The 26,058-nt window shown below is 49.2% G+C and overlaps 2 protein-coding genes across 3 annotated transcripts in view; one reads left to right on the plus strand and one right to left on the minus strand.

Moving 5' to 3' along the window:
• Positions 1 to 809: 809 nt before the first annotated feature.
• MRPS18A (mitochondrial ribosomal protein S18A) lies at positions 810 to 17,551 on the plus strand. Of its 2 annotated transcripts, XM_012640815.1 has the most exons (6): positions 810 to 937; positions 8,268 to 8,299; positions 10,767 to 10,874; positions 13,309 to 13,432; positions 13,647 to 13,716; positions 16,777 to 17,551. In XM_012640815.1, the coding sequence occupies exons 1-6, from the start codon at positions 826 to 828 to the stop codon at positions 16,919 to 16,921; spliced, it is 591 nt and encodes a 196-aa protein (XP_012496269.1). In that variant the 5' UTR covers positions 810 to 825; the 3' UTR covers positions 16,922 to 17,551. The 2 variants fall into 2 exon arrangements, with proteins under 2 accessions (XP_012496269.1, XP_012496268.1); XM_012640814.1 differs by having other exon boundaries at positions 821 to 937; positions 13,309 to 13,716; positions 16,777 to 16,921.
• Positions 17,552 to 17,799: 248 nt separating this feature from the next.
• The window catches only part of RSPH9 (radial spoke head 9 homolog (Chlamydomonas)), a 21,569-nt gene continuing 13,310 nt past the window's right edge, over positions 17,800 to 26,058 (minus strand). The window contains exon 5 of the mRNA XM_012640824.1: positions 17,800 to 18,181. Within this exon, the coding sequence (XP_012496278.1) occupies positions 18,021 to 18,181 (161 nt within the window). The 3' untranslated portion in view covers positions 17,800 to 18,020. The remainder of the gene's footprint in view (positions 18,182 to 26,058) is intronic.

Raw genomic sequence — 26,058 nt, forward strand, 5'->3', positions numbered from 1 at the left:
TCCTTAATTGCCCTGGTAACCAGCTTATGTTTATTGAGTATTTATGTTTTATCCCATCTAATCTTTACAACAATCCTATAAAATAGGGTTCAACAAGTATATATCACACTCTTATTATGTGTCAGGCACTGTGCAAAGAAATATAAAACTGCAATTGTGCCAAGTACTAAGATGGAGAGGTATCTGGTGCTGAGGATCAGTAACAAGTTAGTCAAAGAAGACTTCACTGTGGAAATTAAGTTTGAGGTGGGCTCTAAGAAATAAGTGGAAGTTAACCAGGTAGCTACAAAGCAGAGGGAGTAAATATCTTGTGTCCTGGGGCTGGAGAGGAGTCTAAGTATATGCAAATCAAAGATCAGCGTGGCAGTGGGGGTCGGGGAAGGAGGTATTAATTCTATCCCAGGCCTGCCTGATACCTGATACGCCAGAGCCAGAGCTCCTAATCATTTCAACCTCTCCTGTACAGCCCCAGTCACAGAAGCTGAAAATCCACAACTGACTTGCAGAGAAAAGATTTAAAGACATAGGTAGGGGCGGTGCGTGTGTTTTTACCAAGGAAGCCTTCCAGGGAACAAATGTAACCTTGGAGACTGCAGGGACTGGCAAACAGGAGCTAGAAGACCTCCCTTAGATCTTTGGAACGAAACGTAGGCTTGACATAGAGGCCTCTGTACTTAGCCCAAAGTGGACCGGTGAGGGAAATGGAAGTAACAACAGCAACGGAGCAAGAAACACTCGCGTAGCACAGTTCCCGCCCCACCACTGCGGCTGCGTGCGCGCCGTTCCGGAAGCGGAAATGCACAGAGGTCAAGGTTGGTTCTCAAGATGGCGGCCCTCAATGCGCTGGTGTCCGGCTGTGGTCGGCTTTTCCGAGGGCTCCTGGCGAGTCCAGCCACAACCAACTGGGCTCGGCTTCCAGCTCGCGGGTTCAGGGAAGGTGAGTCCCAGGTCCCAGACACCTCACGATATTTAGGAGAAGAGCGGCGGAGATTGCTTTCGCGAACCCCGGTGCGCCCCTCCCTCCTTTTCTCCTTTGCTCGATTTTGAAACATCAGAGGTTGGCACCCACCCCCCGGTTGCTTAAAAGCCCTTTCCAGACCCTGGTACTGTTATCTTGATCTCCCGCCCTTTGCGTGTGTCGTCACGAGGCGGGGAAGGACCGAGAGAAAGGCCTGATTATTTAGCAGGAGCAGAAGAGAAACCTGTCCCAGGGTTCAGAAAAGTTTTCGGTAAGGGTTTGCATGTTAATTCTCCTTTCCATGTTCTGCGAACCGCCGTCCGCCGTCTCCGTCATTAAAGAATACCTGGGCCACAAAGGAAGGACATCTGCCCCACAGCCTCTCTTTCCACTTTCTCTTCTGAAAATGCTGTGATCTGATGGCAACTTTTTCTGCCCACGCCGCTAAGACTCCCTGAGATGGGGAGGCAAGGTGGAAAGGCCGTTGAATAGGTGAGACAGAGGCAAATGCTGGATGGTAGTTTTACTTCTCATTAATCTTAACTCTGGAAAAGCAGCCTGGTTCTGTCATCGACTGAGAGCTTACTGAAGGCCACGTGCTGTGCTTCAAGCTGTGAAGGAATTCTGGAGAAAGAGAAAATACAACCCTTTTCCTGAAAAGCTTAGATTATAATGAGATGATATGTATACACTCCAATAAATGCAAGTTAGCATTTACGTGACAAATGTACAGGGAGATTCTGTTCCTGGAAACAGCAAACCCAATTGGAAGTTTTCGTAAAAGGGATGTGTCTTTAACTGGTTTATAAAAGAGTGGAATCTGGTGGAGAGTGAAAAGGTCTTTCAGGACATAGCCTTCCTTTGTGTACTGCTGGAAACAGGAAAGGATGAGTGATGTGCAAAAGAAGTGATGTGGTTTTTTTAAGGTTCTGGCATGGTATTGGCCAGCCAGCATATCGTCTAAAACTGAAAAGTATCCAGTGGAAGAGTGATCATTGTCAGAGGGAGCAGAAAAGTCCAAAAAAAAAAAGAGCCCAATGAAGGGCCATTGGATTTGTCTGAGAAGAGGTCTTCTTTTTAGCTTTCAAACAGCAATTTCAATAGAATAGCAGAGAAGGAATCCAGTTTGGAGAAATGAAAGAGGTAGTTGAAGAAACAGAAATAGCAGGTATGTTTGAAGAATTTAACTATGAAGGGAAGATGAAACATTTGTTAGGGAAAAAAAATTTTGGATACTACCTGGTTAACATTAAATAGACTAATCTATTAATAAAGACACGGGGCGGGAGTGGGGTGTAAAAAAAAAAAAGACACCAGAGAGATCATGCTGATGATAGAAAGGACGGGAAAAGGTGTTCCATCTGTTCTGCTGCAACATCAGCATAAGTTCATAACATTTTTGAGGGTATCTACTAAGTATCAAAGAGTAATAATACCTCCAATTTGCATATTTTTTTATGAAATTCAAAGTTGAAGCAGTTTCTTGCTATGCTCCCAGAAAAAAGGCAAGAAGAATAGTTTGGTTTTGGTTTGGTTTGGTTTTTGTTAACAACAGGAATAGTTGAGGTTAGACTTAAATAATATTTTCAATTGGAAAGTTTGTGAAATGATGGACTGTATAATCAAGTGGGTCTGTGAAGTCCTCTTCTCCATAAATGTTTAGGTTAGTAGCTCTTCTGTCTGTTACTCACTGTCAGACCTAAAAGCTAAATATTAGCTTGAATTGATGTAATCTTACATGAAGCCACTACCACATTCCATATTCTTGAGACTCACCTGCCTCCAAAGCTTTTAAGTGAAAAAACTTTCTTTTGCTATTCTATGCATTGTTTATAAGGCATAAAGTATTGTACATGTATCTAACTGTGACTGGTCCCAGTTGGTATATTTGACATCCAAATAATATTGTATGCATAGAATTTAAATTTGTGGGCAGGAAGCTGGGTCTCTTGCTGAAAATATTCATCCTACTTTTCAAAGTATCAGAGAGTACTACATAATTTTAGAATTCATGAGGACTGAGCACCAGTGTTCTTGCCTGTGAAGACTTTCAGTCTAAAGCAGTGATTTTCAATTGGGGTTTGGCAATGTCTAGAGATATTTTTGGTTGTCACAAGTGGTACTACTGGCATCTGATGGGTAGAGGCCAGGGATGCTGCTAAACATCTTACAATGCACAGGATAGCTCCTCATAACAAAGAAGTATCTGACACAAAATGTCAATCCTGCTGCTGTTAAGAAAGCCTAGTCTAAAGTTTGATAAGAGGGACACACAAAGCCAAAAGATTATTATGGAAGAAGCAAGACTGAAGGGGGACAAAAATGGAAATTGTTATTTCTAAGTGCCTGCTGCAAATTTTCCACACATATTTATTCATTCTTCTCAACAATACCTTAAAGGTGGATATTAACTGTCCTCATTTTTATAAATAAGGAAATCTGGTCCCAAGGTGTTCAGTAGCATGCCTAACATCACAGAGCTAGTAAGTGATGGAGTTGGAAGTAGAACTAGCACTCTTCCCTCTCCACCACTAACAGTCCCTGAAAACTCTTACCAAAGACCATTTAGTGCCTTTATGGTTGGCACTGCCAGATTTAGCAAAGATTGTGTTAGACCTCATTCCTGCTTTATCATTCTTAGATCCCTTGCGAAGGAAATCTATTTAAAACAAGAAAAAATAAACGCATATGATTATATGAATTAACAGTCATGATCTGTCAGACACTTGAACAGAGTGTATTGAAATGAGTAAAGGCCAAAGGGAATTTGCTTCGTCTCTTTCAGTTAGCTAAGAGGGCTTTCTGGAGGACCTAGCACCTCACCCAAGGATGTGCCTGGCAGAGTGGGCAGTCCTATACCTAAGAGCTTTGAGAGAGGAGTGAGTGAGGTGGGGATTTCCAAGAATTCAAGGAACATAGTCCCAGAGTAACCTGCTAATGGAAAGAGATTTTTGTGTGGCAGTAAGACTCCTCATTCTGAAGCAGAGAGCAGAGAGACATTCCCACAGGGGTCCAAGGCAAAAGAAGAGCGAAGGCAGTGAGGGAACCAGAAAACTTTAATGGTAGAATTAAAGACGAACTGGAGGAAGTGGTGCTTGAGGCAGGGAAGGTGTTGAGAAAAGTAGTCAATGGCCAGAAGTGCAGGCACACATCCCAAACATGGCACTCCTCTCTCTGACCCTACGTAAGACTGTTAGGGCCACCTTCTAGCTATCACTTATTCCATTCTTTCCTGCTCTGCTTGGGACTTCGTTTCCACAGATCCTTTCCAAGAGGGACCTTGGTCTCTGGGCACTTCCTGCAGCAGTGCCCCGCGCTGCTCATCATTCATCTTTCCTAACTTCCTCCTGTACTAAGCAGTCGGGTCTTTATATGGCTGCATGTCTGTGTTTATGTGGCCATTAAAGTCTTTTGCGTTTACTACAGTCTCACCACAATGCCGTTTGCTCCAGACTATTACAATTCAGTTATCCTGGACTCCATCCTAGATGAGTATTTACTGAAGTACTCAAAGGACCTCTTTATGAGGCATGGACTTTATTATAGTGAAGTTCCCATGCTTGGTTTAGTTCTCTTTCCTCCTCTAGGGCAAAGACTATGCCTTCTTATTCTACTGTAACTCTCCACAGTAAGTAGAGCAAGGCTGTGCAGTCCATGGGTGTTCAGCAAATGGGTTGCCTCATTTGGGACAGATTACTTCATATGTATGAGAAGTGCTGATCTTGAAAGATTTTGGCCCTTTAGTTCTTGTTTAGAGAACTGTTTCATCTCTTTCCCTATTTTACTTGATTCTGCCGTATCTGGGAACACAAGGGTGAGTCCATCTTTTTCTAAAACAAGTTTTCTGTTAGTCCCCAAATCCTTAGTCTTTTTTTTTTTTTTTTTTTTTTTTTGATGAGTAGTTTAGCTTCTGATTAGTCCAGCTTTCCTTAGCCCAGCCCCACTTCTCTTTGGAGAGTTGGCCAGGGACAAAATAGATCTCAGATTTTGTTTGGTTTTGACATGTTTTTGTATGCATACCGAAAATCGATACTATTCTGATTCCTATCTCCTCTTTCCAAAGGCTTAAAATCTACTAAGGGCCTCTCCAGGCTCCAGCCAGGCCTTCTCCCCCTGCACTAAGACACCACCCTGATCAGTCTCGGTCTCCTGTGAGTTCTCAGGTCATTCCTTCTGGTTTGACAAATTGTCTCTTAGATAAGCATCTGCCTATTGTTTTACCCACTGGCTTCTAGTAAGATGATTCACTGGTTCAAGAGTTGCTGTGCGGAGAGCTTGTGAACAGTGGAGCTTGTCATGGGCTTTGATCTCTTTTCCAGGGGCCAGTGGGATGACTTCAGGGTTTGGTTCTTTGCCTGGAGTGATGTGTTTTGTTAGACTTGTTTACCTCATGGGTAGGACCCAAGTGCCTCCACCGAAGAAGGGAGCCACATGTTTATCCAGTTTGTCTTTCAGGGCATCATTCTGACTGCTGACTCTAGTGGTATCAGAATGTCTCTCCTTTTGTCTCCTATGGGGAGACAATTCTCAGAATTTAACCCCCTGCTCCACACACACACACAAACACACACACACACACACACACACCTGTTGTTCACATTTGATTGCCCTCAGACCATCTGCCAACTTGGTTTTTGTAAATTTGCAAAGTTTCTGGGGTGCCTGGAACACCTACTGAGCTGGGTATATGCCCTCCTCTACCTCCCCCAACCTTGTTTGTAGGTTATGTCTGCAGGTTGACACATTGCAGTGACCTTCCCTCTGTAGCTGTGCTGGCTTCCAGACTGAGGACCGGGTCGAGTCTCACTCACTCCTGTTCTTGGGTTCATCTCTGTTCTGTACAAGTAGATCCGTATGTGGGGTGGCGTGACACATTTTCTTTTACATGGAGAAACCTAATTTGTCCTTGAATTGATTAGTGACTACAGTGTTCTGTGGAGAAGGCCTCAGGGCTTTTCTAGCCATTGTTATCCCTTTGTATGTCTGGAATTGACTTTGAGGGGCTCTCAGGTTGGTTGTTTTGGAGTAATGAGTCTTTATGAATGGCCTGCCCAGAAAACAAATGGGGAACCATTCCAGGCAGTCTGTGTCCAATTAGGTGTCGGTCACAGCTGCATGGGCCTCTCTGGTTGGGTTAGAATTACGTTTTTTCCTTAGACATTCCCTTCTCTTTGTCGTTTACTTTTTATTGTAAAAGCATGTTTATGTTAGAAACTTTAGAAAATACAGATAGGCAAAAAGAAGAAACTAAAAACACCTACTGCCACCACTAAGCAATAACCAGTATTACTGTTTAGGTAATAACTGTTTAGGGGGCTGTGAGCCTTCTGAAACCCATATCTGATTGTGTATACGCTGTGGAGATGTTCCTAAGGAGAAGTCTGTGGCTTTCACTGGATTCTCAAAGTTAAGAACCTTAGGCTCTTTCTGGTCTGTCCTACTTCTTGTCTTGGCTGGCCAGAGCTGAATGAAACTAAATTGTGGTAGCCAAGCTGCTTATGTTTTTAGTATTTTGGGAGACAGTTTGCAGCCTAGCTATGTGGACCCAAGTTTTCTGTTACAGTAATTATCAGTCAGAAGGGAACTGTGCCAAGTATTTTGCTCCCTAAAAATAATAGCATTTATTGAGCATTTGCCATGTACCAGTTCCTATGCTGACAGCTGTGGCTTCTAAATAAACTGGGAGAACAAGGTAGAGTTTCCAAGAACCGTTTGATTATATTTGCCAAATGTGGGATATTAGCTTGATTTTTCCTTGGATTGTTGGAATTGTCATTCTGCATCCTGATTAAGTAAGACAGGAGATGTATATGGCCTCCGGGACTCATGCAGGACTCATGGGCCCTCAGGTTCTCTCTGACTGCCTCAGACCCAAATAGGCAAGGAGCAGAGGCAGCTAGTCCCTCTCAGTTTGGAATAGGGGTACTCTCCTTGGAATTCTGCCTGGACCTGGTATCTGCAGGCTTCTTATTCCCACTTATCCCATCACCCACCTCCAGTGTCGATAATAAAACACCCTTGCAGGGAGAGGAGAGGAGGACAAGATTTAACTCACACAGCTATCTTCATACATATTTTTTTTCTTGCTGTAATATATGGACTTTTTTTTTTTTTTTTTGCCAAGGCTAGAGTGCATTGACATCACATCCTAGCTCACTGCAACCTCAAACTTCCAGGCATAAGCAATCCTCCTGCCTCAGCCTCCCAAATAGCTAGGAGTATAGGTGTATGCCATCACACCCAGCTAATTTTTCTGTTTTTTGTAGAGACGGGGTCTTGCTATGTTGCCCAGGCTGGTTTCCAACTCCTCATCTCAGGCTGTCCTCCCACTTCAGCCTCCCAAAGTGCTGGGATTACAGGCATGAGCCACCACACCTGGCCCAGGCTATTTTATTAGTACATCAAATTATAAAATCTGCTATCGTTCCAAGTGCTTCGTACACATTTAACTCTCATGACATGTTTTAGGGGGGACTTGTCTTATTGCTTATCCACCGTGGAGCTACTGGAACAGTGCTGTAGCTTATCACAAACTCTTCAAAGGCAAAAACCATTTTTGTCTGATTCTCTTTGTGATAGGACACATGCGAGGGTACTTTTGAAGGTCTTTTAAATGCCACTGCCCTACCATCTCTTATTGCTAGCCACAGTAGGACAGGGTCTTGCTGATCCCCTTGGGTAAAACCAAGATGAATCTTGGCTTAGAAAGGCAAAAACAGTGTGGAGGCCGAGTGTCGTGGCTCACGCCTGTAATCCTAGCACTCTGGGAGGCCGAGGCGGGCGGATTGTTTGAGCTCAGGAGTTCGAGACCAGCCTGAGCAAGAGCGAGACCCCATCTCTACCAAAAATAGAAAGAAATTAATTGGACAGCTAAAAATATATAGAAAAAAATTAGCCGGGCATGGTGGCGCATGCCTGTAGTCCCAGCTACTTGGGAGGCTGAGGCAGTAGGATTGCTTGAGCCCAGGAGTCTGAGGTTGCTGTGAGCTAGGCTAACGCCATGGCACTCACTCTAGCCCGGGCAACAAAGTGAGACTCTGTCTCAAAAAAAAAAAAACAGTGTGGAGATCCTTAACCCCAGAGAGATGATACTCTCTGAGCATCCCGGGCTTGCCCCCACCCAGGCTCAAGGGCATAGGGCCTTGGCACTTGGGGGTGAACCCTGCACACTTTCTGTTCCAGGTGGAGATCGTGGGAGAGTGCAGATTGAAGACTCCTTTTTTCTGCATGTGTAGAATTTGAGCTGTTATTTGAAACTCCCTGTTCCTTATTAAATGGCTGACCTCATTTTTCCCCTTTATCTCTGCAGTGGTGGAGATCCAAGAAGGAAAGACAACTATAGTAAGTATCATCGAGTTGGCCACTTACAACCTCTTTAACACTTGGAGCTGCCTGGCCGCTCCTCTCGGGAAGGGAGGGAGGCCCAAAGTGGACTCTCCTGGCTCCAGGATCGCTCCCTCTGTGACCATAAATTCCACACAGTCTACTATTTTCAAGCTGTGTGCTATAGTGTGGCTAATCAGGAACAGTCGCTATGCTTGGGCTGGGGTATCTGTTACTTGATTAAAGTGACCTTTTGCATGACAAGGTCTCAGAGGTCTTTGCTGATATGTTCTCTGGCAGATGATAAATCAGTTTTCCAAAGGGGAAACTAAGGCACTTTTGCAGGCTTAGAGAGCCAGAGTTAAGTGACCCAGGGCCAGGAGCCCGGACCTCAGTTCCTTTCTTTTCTGCCTGGAATGACTAAGCTCCTCCTCAAATGATGCATTTAAAAGGTGACATTCTCTGGGCCCTGGCCTCACTAGCTGGCACCCTAGCTTGTCTGTTGGTAAAAAAGCTTCATCCGCCCACTCCCCTGTTTCCCTCATTGGACCCATCTCACCTCCCTTCCTTGGGGAGTCATGGGGCCTAGATTATCCTATAATCCTTAAAAGACAACGTTGTTTTCACGTGACCTTCCGTGCCTCCAAGAAATCCTCAGCCATTCAAGAATTCCCAGAACCCTCTGTAACTTCCATGTTAACCAGGGATTTAACCCTTTAGGCAGCCAGCCAAGCTCAGTCCTCTGCAAGGCACTCTTATCCCCAGGACGAGTCTTTTGGGTCTTCCCCTAGAAGACTCCCTCAGCCTTTCCACTGCATAGCCACAAAACAGTTCTGTCTTTTTAAGGGACCCCCCCCCATCCCCTTGGGGCAACTTTTTAAGTTCCCTGATTCAAAGCCAAAACAACATTCACCCTATAAACCCCATGCTGGAGGAGAGTAATACATCTGACTTTTGAGTGTAAAGAGCATTTTTCGTGTGGGGCATGAATCTGCTATTTGTAGAGCACACACGAGACATTGTGGCCTATGAGAGCCCTGAGGAGAGGGCAGAGCCCATCCATGCCTAGAGAGGCGCAGCCATGGCTGACTTTGGGTACTACTCTTTCCTCTGTGACATAAGATCTGACACCTACCTCACTAGGTTGTGGGGGTTAAACAAAATATTGAACCATTCTTAGCACAGAGCCAGGCACATAATGGGGAATCAATAAATGTCAGCTCTCTCCCCTCCAGCCCATCGCATTTACCACCTCCCCCACCCCAAGGTCTGCTATGTACCTGCGAATTTTCTCTCACTCATGCGTGTCCATTTCTGGTGTAGCTGTGGTTGCTGTGGCAGAAAGGTGGGTAGCAGTGCCCCGCACAGCCAAGCGGTATTTCCCGCCTCCTTTCCCCTTTTGCCAGTCCTCCCCCAGCAGTCAGTGTCTCTGCATTCCCAACGCCTCCCAGACCTGTCCCAGCCTCATTCTCATAATCCACGGCCTCAGTCCGCAAAGCTTTCTAAACTGCCCCCTTGCAGTTGGAGCTAATTCCCAGATCGTTGGTTTATTGCACCTACTAATTCCAAGGCTGTGTCACAGAATATGGCAGCAATAGGGAGGTCATTTCACATGTGGCCTCAGCAGGGTTTGAAAGGTGGCATCCCAATGATAAAAGCAGGGAGCAGGACAGGGGAGTATATCCTTTCATCTGTGTTTTAGGTTTTTTTTGTTTGTTTGTTTTTGTTTTTTAATAAAAAAGAAGAGAAGGAGTGCATACAGATATCTGCTTATATAGCACAGCCCAGGACTTCTCTGCCTTGGCATTATTGGTATTTCGGTCTGGATAATTCTTTGTTGCGGGGGCTGTCCTGTGCAATGTAAGGTGGTAGAGCATCCCTGCTAGATGCCAGTAGCCCTTCCCCCTGTTGTGACAATCAAAAATGTGTCCAGACACGGCCAGGTGTCCCCTGGGGAGCAAAATCACCCACCGGCATAGACTTAGCTCTGTAAGATAAAGCTAGAAACTGCAATTCCCTCTGAGGAGGACACGTGGGATGGAGGGAGACTTCCTTTGGACTCTACATCCCTGTGCCATTTGGAACTTTTTACCATGTGCGTGTATTACTTTTCCCAAAGGGGGGAAAAAGAAAGCATAGTGTTCTGGTGTTTTTGTTTTGTTTGTTTTGTTTTGAGGAAGAAAAGGTAGCATTCAGTTGATACAGCAAACCCCTCCCTTCCTCTTGTCACCAGTATTAAGTTCATATGGTTTCTGTTACCCCTGAAAGTTACCAGACCACATCCCCGTGGCCACCCCAAGGCTCAGTATACAGCAACTGCAGAACAAACACCACAGTTCAGACAGAGAGACCTGTTAGCTACTCCCACAAGACCCCCCCAGGATAAACTTTCAGCAGCATTCCCATCATTTTGGGGTTTTCTCAAAGATAAGTGGCTCCACACTAGCCCTGTCCCTCACACTGGCTTGTTTTCTCCGCCTCCTAGATTGAAGGCCGCATCACAGCGACTCCCAAGGAGAGTCCAAATCCTCCTAACCCCTCTGGCCAATGCCCCATCTGCCGTTGGAATCTGAAGCACAAGTACGACTATGTGGTAAGTCTTTGTGCAGAGACACTCGGGTCTGCGTGTCACAGAGATCGGATTCCCTAGTTAACTGGAGCTCCCCCTGCAGCTACTGCTGCATCTCGTGGAGTCACCAGAGACAGCAGCATTTTGTCCAGCGGCTCTCAACCGTGGCTGCTCCCCAGGTTATTCTAATAAAAAAAATTCTATTTAAAAAATAATGATGCCCAGACTCCAACCCAGACCGGCAGAATCAATCTCTGAGGGTGGGGCCTGAGCATTTTTTCAAAGCTCCCCTGACAGTCAGGGTTAAGAGCCACTGGTTGAGTTCACGGTCCGATTGTGCTTCAGACCACCAGGGCCCCGTAACCCAGCTTGCAGGGGTCATACTCCCGTGGGGATGGAATCACAGTCTGGGTTTGGCTTTTATAATGAGGGTGAATTTGAACAGGCTCTTGGTTCTCACTGTGATCTGGGAACACATTACTCTTTCCATATTGGAGCTATAAAGATACCTGATTGCTCTAGCTCTTCTAGTGCAGTTGCTTCCAGGAAAAGAAGACAGTGAAAAATAACGATAGGTAACATATAGAGTGCATACTTTGTGTCAGGCCCTGTTAGGAGTGCTTACATGTTTTAATTCACTTAGTTTTCACAATAACCCTCTGAAATGAGGGTTCATCCTCATTTTACAAATGAGGATATTTAAGACATGAAGAAGTTAATGAACTTGCCTCAGATCACCCAGCTAGTAAATATCAGAGCTGGGATACAAACTCCAAAGGTACAAAGCCGGCGCCGAGCCCATGTTCCTAACTACGACTCTGTACATGCTCTCTAGAGACGGGGCAGGCTGGCGGGTAAGGACACAGCCCTGGAGAAATCCATACTTGTTCTTCAGAGCTCTCCCTGGTGACATTAGCACCCTATTTTTGGGTTTCAGGTGATTCAGGCTCTGGGCCAGTTTGACCGGCAGGTCGTTCCTATGCCCCTATGCAGAATGGGATGACTAAGGGCAGAGATCCTGGTCAGGTGATAGGAGCAGGAAAGGCCACATGACCATGGGATCTGAACAGAATGACCCAACTAATCTCCTGGGCTGGAAGCCTTGGCTTCAGGCCACCTGGGGGGTAGCTCTTTCGCTACACCCAGCCTTCTGCTGATGGCTGTCTGGAGTAATAGAAAGCAAGCACACAGGCACGGGGGAAGTGTTCAGAGCTTTTCGCCATGTGGAAGGTAGTGGAGTTGTGGGCATACTTGGAATCTCAGCTGCTCACAGGAAAGCGAACCCCATACCTGCTCCGCCACTGTGGGACACTTTTCCTACCAGCCTTTTCCAGGAAATGTACTTGGCTCTGTTTACCCAGCAGAAGAAGTTTAATCCCTTCCGAGGTTGAGGCTAAAGTTGTTTTTCCTTTTACCCCTTTCCACTCAGAGCACCGTTAGCCTGTGCTGCACAACGCTGTCGGCTTGTTTGGCAGCCTACAGTGGGGGGCTGGGGCCTTGAGGCTACTTTATTAGCCCCAGATTAATCCAATCCAAGTACTTTCAGCAGATTCTGAAGGGTATAGGGTGGGAATTGGAGGCCTGGGTCCCTCAGGAACTGTCCAGTGATTAAAACAAATCTGCGGTTATACAGCGAGGCGCCTGCCAGGGAAGTGAGTTGGTTTGTGGAGCATGACTGCTAAGACTTGCATGCCAGGGCCCGAGGGGGAGGGGACAGTGAGTTTTAATTAACCCCTTCAGCCATTCTACGAGAGTTGGAGTTGGGCAAGGTGGTCCTTTGTTTGATCCTGGCTTTGTTTATCCCTGTTTCTCTGACCTGTCCCAAGCAGCCTGGTGGGCATGTGATGGTTCGAAGGAAGCACAAGAATCCTTTCACATCTGGTCCCGGGCGGCTTAGAATATGCGAGATTAAACTTCACAACCCTGGTCCCTTCCTCTCAGCTTTTATGCCTGCCTAGTACTTCAGAGGGAATGGCAGAAGGTGAAGGGGCTGTTTGTATATACTCTGGCCTGTGACTTGTGGGCTTTGGGGGCTAAAATGGTACAGGTTTTCCCTTTTGTGTGGAAATACATAACATGTCTCCTGCCACACCTGAGGAGAATAACCCAACAGACATTTTGTCACCAAGAAAGATACTTTGGGGGCATAAAAGATTGTTAACATTTCTTTAAGAGTTTCTATTCTCTAACCTAGTCTATCTCGTGGAGTTGCTGAGAGCTCTTGGATTGGTAATGGGGTACAGAAAATCTTACTAAGTTGGGATAACCTCTATTAGGGTGAAGGTAGCAGAATAGTGTGCAAAGATTTGTGTGGAGGGCTTGGTGTTAGTTTGGTTCCCTAGAGACATCAGCCTCTTGGAGTGCTAGGTCTACAGCCCTCTAGACCATGCGGCCCTGGTTCCCCAGCATCAAAAGAAAGCCCAGCTGGCCCACATCTCCTGTTTTCGGTTTCCACTAGGATGTTTTGCTGCTCAGTCAGTTCATCCGGCCTCACGGAGGCATGCTGCCCCGCAAGATCACAGGCCTGTGTCAGGAGGAACACCGAAAGATTGCGGAGTGTGTGAAGATGGCCCACCGAGCAGGTAGAGGGCGCCTCAGGATTAAGAGGGTGGCAAGCCATCTCTCCCCCTCCAGCTACCCCATGTTCCAGCCCCTCCTAGAAGAGAAGTGGATATCCAGAGTGTTAATTATACTCACCCCCAATACTGAATCCCCCCCCGGCTTTTGGCTTTCCCTCTGGCCCCCTCAGAGCTGCAGAGGGAGCTGCAGAGACTATCTCCTCTTCCCTCCACTCAGGTCTGCTCCCAAATCACAGGCCTCTGCTTCCTGAAGGATTTGTTCCAAAGAGCAAACCCCAACTCAACCGGTAAGCAAACCCGGGTGTCAGTAACCTAAGTGTTCTGTGGGCCCTCGGCTCTCACTGGATTCCACGGGGAAAACCATTTGCTAGAGCTTATCCTGCAGCTCAGGAAAGTTAGGGTGCGCCTTGGCTGCCCGGGCCATCCCCTTCCAGCTCAAGGACCCCACCACGGTCAGTCCCACCTCTGCTGCAGTCTGTGCTATTTCTCTTGCCTCCCTTGCTGGCCTCAGCCTCTTTCCTCTTCCCTTCCCTGTAGGGCCCTTAGCACGGGGGCGAGGAGGGTAACAAGGCCTGCTGATTGGGCATTAGAATGTGCTAATCCCCTGTTTATGACATCACACTGGGTTGCTATGGGGATGTCAGAGCACTTCTGCAAACTTTCAGTATTCCTAGCTTTCTCCAGCACTGGGGTTATTAGAGGGCAGAATGAGGTCTTAAAAATGGGAGGGCTGTCTTGGGTAGGGCCACTGTATACAGCTGTACAAGTCGTGCACTGCACAACTTCAGGGCAGAATCCATGTGGCCTAGATCACAAACAGTGCTCCCTAGAGTTGTACAGTTAACAACAAACACAGCTGCATGTAGGGGCCTCGGAAGTCCTGAGGTTTTATAGAGGAAGAGAGGAAAGGCCCCAGACACTGGAATCAATCAGTCTATCCTCCAGCCTAAGCAGAACGACCCCTCTAAAGTAGGAGCAGATTCTCATCTAACACCGAAGCCACTATCCTATTGCAAGTTCCTCTTCCTTCCCCGTCTCTGACATAACCACACTCATATACTCTTAGGTTTATATTATCTCCTTGTTGAGAATAGAGCCAGTTCTGTAAGATTGATCTGGGGGGTTCTTCTTGTTCTCTCCTACCAGTGTCCCCTTGCTCCTGTCTAGCTGCCACTGGTGGTTCTCAGACTGGAGTGAGAAGATAGAACTGCTCTCTGTAGAGTACCAAAGATGACTGAAGCAAAACAAGACACCTCAGGCCCCAGCAAACCTCCTAGGCTGATCCCCAACAGAAGCCAGGCATGGAGAGTATGAGGCTGGATTGCTGATCTGAGGGTACAGGATGTGGGGGTGCAGGATTGCTTCCTGGTACTTTGCCTCCCCCGTTCCTGGAGACTGGGTCAGAGCTGGACTTTCACCAGCGCGTTGCCAGCACCCTGCCCCTCTGCCCATCTCTACCTGCACCTCCCACATCGCTAGCTGGGCCACCTGCCAGCAGTCCTGGGGGAGCAGGACATGTTAATCTCTTCCTGTGTCTCCCAGCTGTGCTTTGGACCATTTGGGGGTTGAGCCCACCCCGCCTCTGGCTTTTTAAGAAACAGCAGCAGGCCTGAGGACACAATCCATCTTGCCCTCGGGCCTTTGAAGCTAGGCCAGGCTCCCTCCCATACATCCGTTGTCCTTTAAGGTGACACAGGATTGATGATGTGTGGGGGCTTTTGGGTTGCAAAAGGCCACCCTGGGGAGGAGGAGGGAGTTCAGCCTGCGAAGGAAATCGATTCCCTGGCAAGGGACTCTGTGATTCCATCTAGGGGTTCTTGAGCTGTCACGCGTTGGCCCAGGCTCTGCGGGGGCCACGCTTTGTTCTTCTGTTGCATAGCTCCCCCACAACACACCCATTCAGGAGAGGTAGGTAGGGGCTGGTTTAGGAAAGAGCCTTGGTTCTTCTGAGAGCTGGGGTATTCTCAGAGAGCTGAGTGGAGGCCACCCAGCCCACCCACTGCCAGCTGGCTGTGCCATGTGGCACAGGCATTAGGCCCAAGGCTAGCTAAAGCCCAACTTCCCTCAGATCTCTCCAACACATGGGGGAAAGAACAGCTTTAGGGCAGTAGATCTAGAGAACCTGGTCAGCCTTGGGGTCCTCTGGCGTCCTTGAATACCACTGAGCATGCTCCCATATCCTATCTCTTCATCCCACCCTACTCCACAGACTGGGAGAGTCCAGCAAAGGGGCCTTTGGTGTTCCCTCCCTTTACCTTACTCTTCCATCGTCCCAGTACCATCGACCACAGAGAAAGCAGTCCTCAAGAGCCAGCCCCTCCACAGCCATCTCTGGCCGGATACTCGGGGAAGGTCCTCCCCTCCCTGCCCTGTGCACACTGGGAGTGCGGGCCAGCACCTCCCACAGACTTCCCTCTGCACGAGGCTGACAGCAGAAGACCAAAGTCCAGCGGAGCTTAGTTGAAATGCATAAATCAGCAATCATTCTTTCACTTTTCTTCATCTAAAAGTTTTTGGCCAAGGTTACTAATTTATTTATTTATTTTCTTTAATTAAAAAGCTTCTCATATGAGGGTCTCTCAGGACAGCTGGATTGAGCCCCAACCTAGAGTGGAGGCAGGGGAGGATTCCTGGCCTTTTTCATGGCTGAGCTTTCAGGGTGAAGGATGGGCCTTTTTGGACGGGATCCAAGTTTCATTCTGGACAGAGTAAACCCTGGTCCCCGCCGGCGTGAGCCACTTTTCTGGGAACTATCAGGGCCCTGGCCATCCCAAAGGAGGCCAAAGGACATGGGTAGCAGCCATTTTTCCCCACCCCCATCCTACTTACAGGAACCTTCCTGGGCTAGGGCTACACCCATGGGCCCTCACCGCTTGGCTGCTGTCATGGGTCGGGTGAGGCAGGGGTCCTACACCAGTGATGATGCCCTGGGCGGGGGTTCCCTGAAGGCTGGGGTGACTGAGTGTGTCAAGTGGGGAAGAATGAAAGGCTCCTCCAGGCCCTTACATAACTCTCATCTCCCCGTGGCTGAGGCCAAGAGAGGAACAATCTGCTCCCCAAGCAGCATCTTTCTCTGCCTTCTCCCCAGCAAACATACACACACTGACAACTCATAAAGATCAAGGGAGCTCATGGCCCTGGGCTGCCTGACCCTGGCCACACAATTGCAGCAGCAAGAGCCCAGCCCATCTGTTTACAGGACACTTAGCGGCTACTCCCAGGAAAATCTCTGCCCTTCAAGAAAGGGAAACTGGTGAAAGGGTTTGCTTGGCCCAAGGAGGCAGTGCCCTATTCTCCCAGTTCCAGCATGGGACCTCAGTCCTCACCCCCTTGTCCTCCCTCCATAGGTACCTGACCCGCTGGTCTCCCCGTTCTGTCAAGCCCATCTACAATAAAGGCCACCGCTGGAACAAGGTGGGCATGCCCGTGGGGTCACCGCTCCTGAAGGACAACATCTGCTACTCACCAACACCTTTGAAGCGTTATCATTGACGGAGAGCAGGGCTTCCAGAAAACCCGGCTGGAGCTCCTCCTGCACCTCCACTCATCAGCCCCAAGCCACACTGCACTCCTGCCCCATCCCACCAGGATGGCTTGGCCTCTCCAATGTGAATGGACAAGGGACAGTGGAACTAACTTCAGTACCATTGTCCTGCCCAGGAACAGTGCTGGGATCTAGGGCAGGCAAGGGCAGTTAGGTGCCTTAGCAGCTGCTTTGGAGCTTGGGCTGAGCTCAGTGCTGAGGGACAGGAGTTTTGCCCAAAGGAGTGGCATAAACTAGGCTTATGGGCTTACTTACTGGGTATGTGCTCACTGCTTGGGAAGTCAGGGGGCCTGGGCACATTTCTGGATGATTGCTGAACACTGAGGTGCTGATCTTTTACAGTGGGCGACATGATTGCAACTGGAGGGAATTCATGGACCAGACGGCTTCCCATCTTTTTTATTGACAGTTGGGAGCTTTCTAGTCTCGGGGAGCTGCAAGGGGGTGAGTTGGGCTCCCTGGCCCACATGTAGCTCTTGTGTGAATCCAAGAAACTGCCTTCCTCAAAGGGCCCTTTTTCCCCAGCCATTTCCACTCATCATTATCTAGTGTTTTTCTTTCTCTCTCTCTTTTTTTGAAATGGGGTCTGCTTTGTTACCTGGGCTAGAGTGCAGTGGCATCATCATAGTGCAAAGGGATCGCTTGAGCTCTCAAACCTCCTGGGCTCAAGCAGGTCCTCCTGCTTCAGCCTCCTGAGCAGCTAGGACTATAGGTGCACACCACCACGCCCAGCTAATTTTTTTTATATTTTATACAGATGGGGTCTTGCTATGTTCCCTAGGCTGATCTTGAACTTCTGAGCTCAAGCGATCCTCCCACTTCAGCCTCCAAAAGTGCTGGGATTACAAATGTGAGCCATCACGCCTGGCCCTAGTATCTCATTCCAGCCCTCTTCCACTTGCTTTAGAGATGGGTTTTCTGGCTCTGTGGGCCTCTCCTCAGAGCCTGGAACCGGATGGATGTGAAGATGAGGGGAGGCAGGACAGAACAAACAGGCCAAGTTTACTGAAATTTATGAAAACAAAAATATCCAGGCTGGCCCCCATCCTACAGCATGAAGGGCAAGTCTATGTTCTTCTCACCAGTGCCCACGTAGATGTAGCCATAGTTCTTGGTGCGGGGAGCATGGTAGAAGGTGAGGCCCGGCCAGAGCAGGCTGCGCAGCACCACCAACGCGTTGCCTCTCTCCATCTGGATGCTCCAGGACCCTGGGGAGGAGATGGGTCGGAGCTGAGGCCTGGGTGCTGCTCTGGAGCCCAAGCTCTGCCAATGATACAGAGGCCACCAGCTCCTTGGGCAGCCAGGCCTGAGTGCTAAGGTTCCACTGGGGAAGGGCAGACAATTCAATTACTCCTCCTGATTGCCTTTTAGCTATTTCACTGTTCATTAAAACCGTGTCCAGAGGAAGGGTAGAGGAAATGAAAAGAGGTGAAACTCAAACCAGTCAGTTTTGTTCCTGATAGCAAGTCTAGCTAAAGGTTGAGTGGCAGAAGAAGCTGAAGCCCCAGGCAGAGGGGAGCTAGCCTGGGCTAGGCGGGACTCTCCAGGCTCCCCTCACCCGCTACCAGGGGTAATGGCCAGTGGTGTTTAGCCCTAGTGTGGTTTGCCCCTACTTGCCATTTTGCTCTCTCTTCCTCAGTCCCAGAAGCCTCTGCTCTGAGATGAATTATACTCGACCAGGGGTTCAAATAGAAGTTTGGCCAATTCAGGCCTCCCAGTCAATGGCCCTTTTTGGTTGCTGGTAGACTGGGGGCCATCCTAAGTGGGAGGGGACTTGGGCTGCCGCTAATGAGCCTTTGTCTGTCCTGGGTTCTGCCCTGGATTTTGCTCTCCCAGACAGGAGCAGCCCAGCCTGGGGCTGAGTTGTGCAGCCATGAGGACTTGGCTGAAAGGGCCTGATCCAGCTCCAGAACCAAGGGAGGGAGCCACTGTGTGGGAGGAAGGAGCCTGGGAAAATCGCCTCTGGATGCAGATCTGGGGCTTCTATTCCCCTGCGCACTGAGGCCTCTCCCGGCCCAGCCAGAAAGGCAAATGCTTTGAAGGTTTTGGTGTCGGACCAGCCAGCCATGCACGGAGAGCTGCTCCGAGGCCTTCATCGGCTGCCAACTCAGCCCGGCTGCTTGGCTCCCACTGCCCCAGCTTCCCACAGGCCACCTCCAAACATGGCCCACCCTGGTCAGTCCACACCCAACAGCCTCACAGCTCAGTCTTCACCCACTGGGGGCCACCCTGCGTCCAAAAAACCTGACTGCCGGGAACCCCTGACCCTCATAGCAGCTCAGTCCTGCTCAGGGTGTAGTCACCTGCCCAGGTCAAAACCAGAGTTTTCTGGCAACATGTAGGTCGGCTGCCTCTGTCCCAGCTCAGGGAGAAGCCATCTCAGAGCTCACCGTAGCACTGTGCAGTGGCCAGCACTAAATGCCACCACGTATGCATGGGATGATTAAATGCAAGCCACAGTGTGGACCTGCGTCAGCTCCCACAGCCCACACTGCCTGCCGGACAGTATCGAGTAGAGTCCCTGCGTGACCAGGGTTCTGGCTGGAGCACTGCCCCCAGGAAGGGAAAGTATTTCCCTTGGCTCTTGGAGCTTTTCTCTTTGGGCATCTGAGGCTCTCTACCTCTCAGACCTGCCCTCCTCAGAGTTCAAGAGACCCTAGCCTATTTTCTGGTCACACATCTCCGGAAAACAGATTGCCTGAGGGTGATGAGGCTGGGGTCTGACAAAGTGTTCCTACTACACTGCTTTCAGCCTTTGACAAGAAGCACAGGCCCAGGAAGGTATTCTCTCCCTTAGTCACCTCTCCAGTGCCCAGAGCAGCATCTAGGGCCAGCTTCCACAGAGACACAGTCCCTCCCTGCCCTTGGAGCCCACGGTCACAGCCCCTTGAACTAAGAAGGGCCAGGTTCTGCCTCATTCCTCTGTGCCCACCCAGCTAGGGTGCCTTGCAGCCTGCCTGGGCCAAATGCCACCCTGGACAAAATGGAATCCTGGAGGCCACTCACCCAGCTAGACCCTTCTCATCAGTCCACTGTCGCCAACATGTTGAGTCACCTTAGCAAGGACAGGGGCCTGTCCTGCTCTCACACCAGCCTGCTTGCTCTATGGTTTGGCCACCTCTTACCTCCAGTAGAGGAGGGAGGGAGTGGGGTCTTGGACAATGGCCCAGGCCCATCAGCAGGGGCTCCCACCCAGAGAGCAAGGAGTAACCGCAGGGGTGCTAGAGACGGTGCCCCCACCAGGGCAGCCAAACAGGCTGAAGGGTGCTGGCAGGATACATTGGCGGCACACAAGGGGCCAGCCAGCAGAAGGCACTGGGTCCCCCTTCCCTCGCCCATGTTCCTATCACACTCCAGTCCTCTCATCCTTGCCTCAGCTGGTCACCTGGGAAACAGATTCTGAACATGCCATGAGTCACGTAGCATCTACCTGAGGAGGCAGGCACTTGCTGTCACCTTCACCCTCTTACTGCGACTGTTGAAAAGGCTGAGCCCAGCAGCTGCCGTCACCTCCTCTAGGATTCAGAAGAAAAGTCTCCTGCAGCCCTGGTGTTTCGGTTCTCTCCCAAGTCTCCCCAAACCTCCCTCCCTGATGCTGGCGGCCACCATTCTCCAGACAATCTGTGTTTTGAGGGTGCACAGGGCACAAGCTGGTAATCAGGAGAGGGGCCTCTTGCAATCGGCAGGAAGTCCTAGATTTCCTGGGCCCCGGGGGTCTCACCCACCTTGCTAGTGTGGAAATGTCGGGCTAGGGTGTACTTCTAATTAATTCCCCTGCCATCCAGGAAGAAAGGCAGCAAAGCTCTGCGATTAAGACTGAGGGAGAGAGCGGGCCAGGCCGGGGATCTGGGCTGTCCAGAGGCAACAGATGGCTTAAGCCCTCTGGCACAAAAGAAAATTTTGTCACAAAAGAAAATGGCTGTGGGTTCCTGGTGGGGGGATCCACCCGCATTCCCTACCGGGGCCACAAGGTAGAGTTAAACCCCTTAGAGGCCTGGGGGCAGAGGAGGAAGAGTGAAGCACCCCTGGTGCCAGTCCCCTATCAAATTGATGGATGGGCACCAGGGCCAGGCCCCCTGGCCCGGAAGGCTGAGCACTCAGCCAGGCTCCCAAGGGACTGGGGCAGGAAGAGCCACCTGCACACACCCTTAAGGAAGGCTGACCCCGGGCACCATGTTCCCCACCCCTCTCAATGCTCCTGTCTCACTGGCCCCTCCGCCCCCTTCTCTTTCCTCAACCACAATCACCACCAGCTTCCAGAGGCCCTTTCCAGGCAGGCGGGCCCCTTGCTGCCCTCTGCTGCCTGAACTGAGCATTGCTGCTGGGAACTTGGTTGTGACCCAGCCCCGGTCTGCACCTGGCAGTTCCTCTGCTCCAGTCCAAAGTGCAGCAAGGAGAGGAGCTCTGCCCTCCTGTGCTCTCACTCAGCTTCCCAGGACACCAAAGACTCCATTTGTAAGGCACCTTCTAGTTCATGTTTCCCCTTCCCATTCTCTGTTTCATTTGATCTTCCCAAACCTTTGCGTTTCTGTGAGGAAGGGAGTGTCTATCCTGTTTCGAGGGCATCATAAGCACCTGGCATGTCATAGCTGCTCAATGGCTATTTACTGATGGATTGAACAGTTGAGAAGTATTGAATGGCGGACTACTACCTAGAAATCTGGCCTCCTGACCTACAGTTCCATCTATGTCACCTGGCTGTAGCCCAAGATTGCAGAACTCTTAGCTGTTGCCTTGTAGCCACCAAGAGGATGGTCCTGCCACCCCAGAACTAGGTTGTGGCCCCCAAAGCTACCCACTTCCACAAAACTCTGCAGGTCCCAGGGCATGGCATGACAGCTCATGAAGACATTAATGGCCCTGAGCAAAATCCCTCCCTCTCCTCTCTTCAGGCTGGCCCAGGGACAAGCTGCTGAGCTCTGGCCTATTCCATGGGCACAGAGAGCAGGAGTCCCAGGGACTGCGCCAACCTAACCACACCTCACCTGCTCAGAGGTGACACAGAGTCACCCTGAACAATTGCCTCAGATCCAAAAATGAAACAATGATCCTACCTGAGCAGAAAACAGCTGCCAAGTCCCACCCTTTAGCCAGTCCTGGTGTCCCAGGGAACTCTTCCTTGAGGTTTTGGCTCTACTTAGAAGCCCAGCCCAGCCTGGCAGGGCAGCCTCCCAGCAGCTTATCCTGCTCTTTCCCTGGCTGATGAGAAAGGGAATCTGGGAGAAAAATCAGGGCTGTCTGCTCTCCCCTGACCATCCACACTTCCCCACACCATGGCCCCCACCAAACCCTCGTAAGAAAAGCTGGGTTTGGATGGGCTCTGGCAGGCTCTGAAGGAAGGATCTGAAGGCCTGGAGGCCCTGAGGCTGCAGAGAGGTTTCTCAAGGTAAGACCAGGAAGCTCCCTCCCCTCAGGCCCATACCCACAGGAAATGCCAGGAGCACTCAGCTCCCGAGGCTCCAGCAGCCAGGACAGAGCCCCATGCTGGAGTGGGCTGGGAAGGGCAGCCAGCAGTTGATCCCGCAGCCCTGAGACCCACCATCAGGGCAGCATGCCTAGGGCCTCGGGCCACTGCAACTCGCCCTCTCCCAGGCCCAGATCCCATTCCTCCCAGAGGCCTAATGAATTCACCAACTGACTGGACACATCAGGGTGGCCCCAGCAGCCTTTAGGAAGACCCCCCAAAGCTCCACATCTTACTTCCCCTGCTGCAAGGAGAGACAGCTGCCTTCTGAGTCCCCTTTAGCTCAGGTGGCAGGCAGACAGGGCTGATGGTGTTCCTTTAGGAAGACGGCGCTGGGCCCCACCCCATCTAACTGGCTTTGGTCTTGACTGTAGAAGACCCTCTTTGCCCCTCTCACAGCACAGAGGATGAGGCTTCGTGGGGGAGGAGAAGATGCTGGGCCAGCCCCATCACCCAACACGAGGGAAAGCTCATCCTCCAGCCCTGCAGCATCTGGCTGCACGTGAGAAGGTTGTGAACACACCCTGAGTCAGGGCATGAGGCTGGTGCCCCCTGATTAGGGGAATGAAGAAGACTTCTGTAGGCCAACTCCTCAGGCCCTGGCATGGGGTCCCACCACCACCACGTCCCTGGCTCCCTTTATCAACAGGGATGTGCAGCCCCCCTCTGACTCCTGGCAAGGCTGCAAACAGAGCTGGAGGAGACAAGGGGAATCTGAAAATTGTGTCTGATGGGTGAGAAATGTCCCAACCCCCATAAAGCCATATAAACACCTCACTGATCCGGAAGCCCCTCCTATCTGTCACCGCAGGACTGGCCCTGCTCAGGGTGGCTTGACTCAGATGTCCCTGTGTGGTGGAGGCCAGAACAGCCACTCCTTGGTGGCAGCTCCTACCCACTCAGGACCATCGTCGCCTGGCACCGGGGGTACCGCAGTAGCCCTGAAATGGCCTCCTGATCCCTGGCTTGCCCGGCCCTTCTCCGCCACTTGTGCACTGCTGCCTCGTTATCACAGACCTGCTCACGAGCCCCGCAGCTCACACTGCCCTGCCTTCTAGGCCCTCCTAGGCTCGCCCCAGCTCATCTCTAAGCACCGTCTGCATGTTACAGGCATACCTCATTTTACCGTGCTTCGCAGAACTGCACGTTTTACCAGTGGAAGGTGTGCGGCAATCCTGCATCAAGCCCGTCTGTCAGCGCCATCTTTTCCAACAGCACGTGCTCCCTTTGTGTCACTCTTTGGTAATTCTCACAATATTTCAGGCTTTTTCATTATTATTGTATCTGTTATGGCAATCAGTAATCAGTGATCATTGATGTTACTACTGTAATTGTTTTGGGGAGCTGTGAACTGCACCCTTAGAAGACAGCAAACTTATTCCCTAAGTGTTGTATGTGTTCTGACTGCTCCACTGACCAGCTGTTTCCCCATCTCTCTCCCTCTCCTCGGGCCTCCCTATGTCCTGAAACACAACAAAATTGAAATTAGGCCAATTAAGAACCCGAAAATGGCCTCTAAGTGTTCAAGTGAAAGGAAGAGTCACACATTTCTCACTTTAAATTAAAAGCTAGAAATGATTAAGCTTAGTGAAGAAGCCAGGTCAAAAGCTGAGATGGGCTGAAAGCCAGGCCTCTTGCACCAAACAGCCAAGTTGTGAATGCAAAGGAAAAGTTCTTGAAGGAAATTAAAAGTGCTACTCCAGTGAATGCATGAATGATAAGAAAGAAAAACAGCCTGATTGCTGATATGGGGAAAGTTTTAGTGGTCTGGATAGAAGATCAAACTGGCCGCAACCTTCCTTTAAGCCAAAACCTAATCCAGGGTCCTTCAATCCCATGAAGGCTGAGAGAGGTGAGGAAACTGAAAGAAAAGTCTGAAGCTAAGGGAGGTTAGCTCATAAGGTTTAAAGAAAAAAGCCACCTCCATAACATAAAAGTACAAGGTGAAGCAGCAAGTGCTGATATAGAAGCTTCAGCAAGTTATCCAGAAGATCTAGGTAAGATCATTGATGAAGGTGGCCACTCTAAACAACAGATTTTCAATGTAGACAAATAGCCTTCCGTTGGAAGAAGATGCCATCTAGGACTTTCATAGCTCTAGAGGAGACATCAGTGCCTGCTTTCAAAACTTCAAAGGACAGGATGACTCTCTTGTTAAGGGCTAATACAGCTTGTGACTTTAAGTTGAAGCCAATGCTCACTTACCATTATGATGATCCTAGGGCCCTTAAAGATTATGCTAATTCAACTCTGCCCATGCTTTATAAATGAAACAGCAAAGCCCAGATGACAGCACATCTGTGTAGAACATGGTTTACTGAATATTTTAAGTCCATTGTTGAGACCTACAGATAAAAAGATTCCTTCCAAAATACTGCTGTTCATTGGCAATGCATCTAGTCACCCAAGAGCTCTGATGGAAATGTATAAGGAGATGAATGTTATTTTCATGCCTGCTAACACAACACCCATTCTGCAGCCCATGGATCAAAGAGTAATTTCAACTTCCAAGTCTTATCATTTAAGAAATACATTTTTGGGGCTGGGTGCAGTGGCTCAAGCCTGTAATCCTAGCACTTTGGGAGGCTGGGGCAGGAGGATCACTTGAGGTCAGGAGTTCAAGAAATACATTTTATAAGGCTATAGCTGCCGTAGACAGTGATTCCTCTGATGGATCTGGGCAAAGTGAATTGAAAACCTTCTGGAAAGGATTCACCATTCTAGATGCTACTAAGAACAGTTTTGATTCATGGGGCGAGGTCAAAATATCAACATTAACAGAAGTTTGGAAGAAGTTGATTCTAACCCTCATAAATGACTTTGAGGGGTACAAGACTTCAGTGGAAGAAGGAACTGCAGATGTGGTGGAAACAACAAGAGAACCAGAATTAGAGGTGGAGCCTGAAGATGTGACTGAATTGCTACGATCCCATGATCAAACTGAATGATGAGGATTTGCTTCTTACGAATGAGCAAAGAAAGTGGTTTCTTGAGGTGGAAACTACTCCTGGTGAAGATTCCGTGAACATTGTTGAAATGACAACAAAAGATTTAGAATATCACGTAAACTTAGTTGATAAAGCAGCGACAGGGTTTGAGAGGACTGACTCCAATTTTGAAAGAAGTTCTACTGTGGGTAAAATGCTATCAAACAGCATCTCATGCTACAGAGAAATCTTTCTTGAAAGGAAGAGTCCATTGACACGGCAAACTTCACTATTGTGTTATTTTAAGAATTGCAACAGCCGCCCCAACTTTCAGCAGCTAGAGCCCTGACGAATCAGCAGCCATCAGCACTGAGGCAAGACCTTCTACTAGCAAAAAGATTATGACTCACTGAAGGCTCAGAAGATCATTAGCATTTTTAGCAATGAAGTATGTTTTCATTAAGGTATGTACATAGTTTTTTTAGACATAATGCTATTTCATATTTAATAGACTACAGAACAGTGTAAACAAAACTTTTATATGCACTGGGAAACAAAAAAAATCTGCGCAACTCACTTCATTGTGGTATTCACTTTATTGCAGTGGTCAGGAGCCAAACCCATAATAGCTCCAAGGTATACCTATATTCATATTTATTTGAGTCCTTACTATGTAGTAGGCACTACTGCAAGC

Source organism: Propithecus coquereli, unplaced genomic scaffold, assembly GCF_000956105.1.
Source record: "Propithecus coquereli isolate 6110/MARCELLA unplaced genomic scaffold, Pcoq_1.0 Scaffold158, whole genome shotgun sequence".
Classification (NCBI taxonomy): Eukaryota; Metazoa; Chordata; class Mammalia; order Primates; family Indriidae; genus Propithecus; species Propithecus coquereli.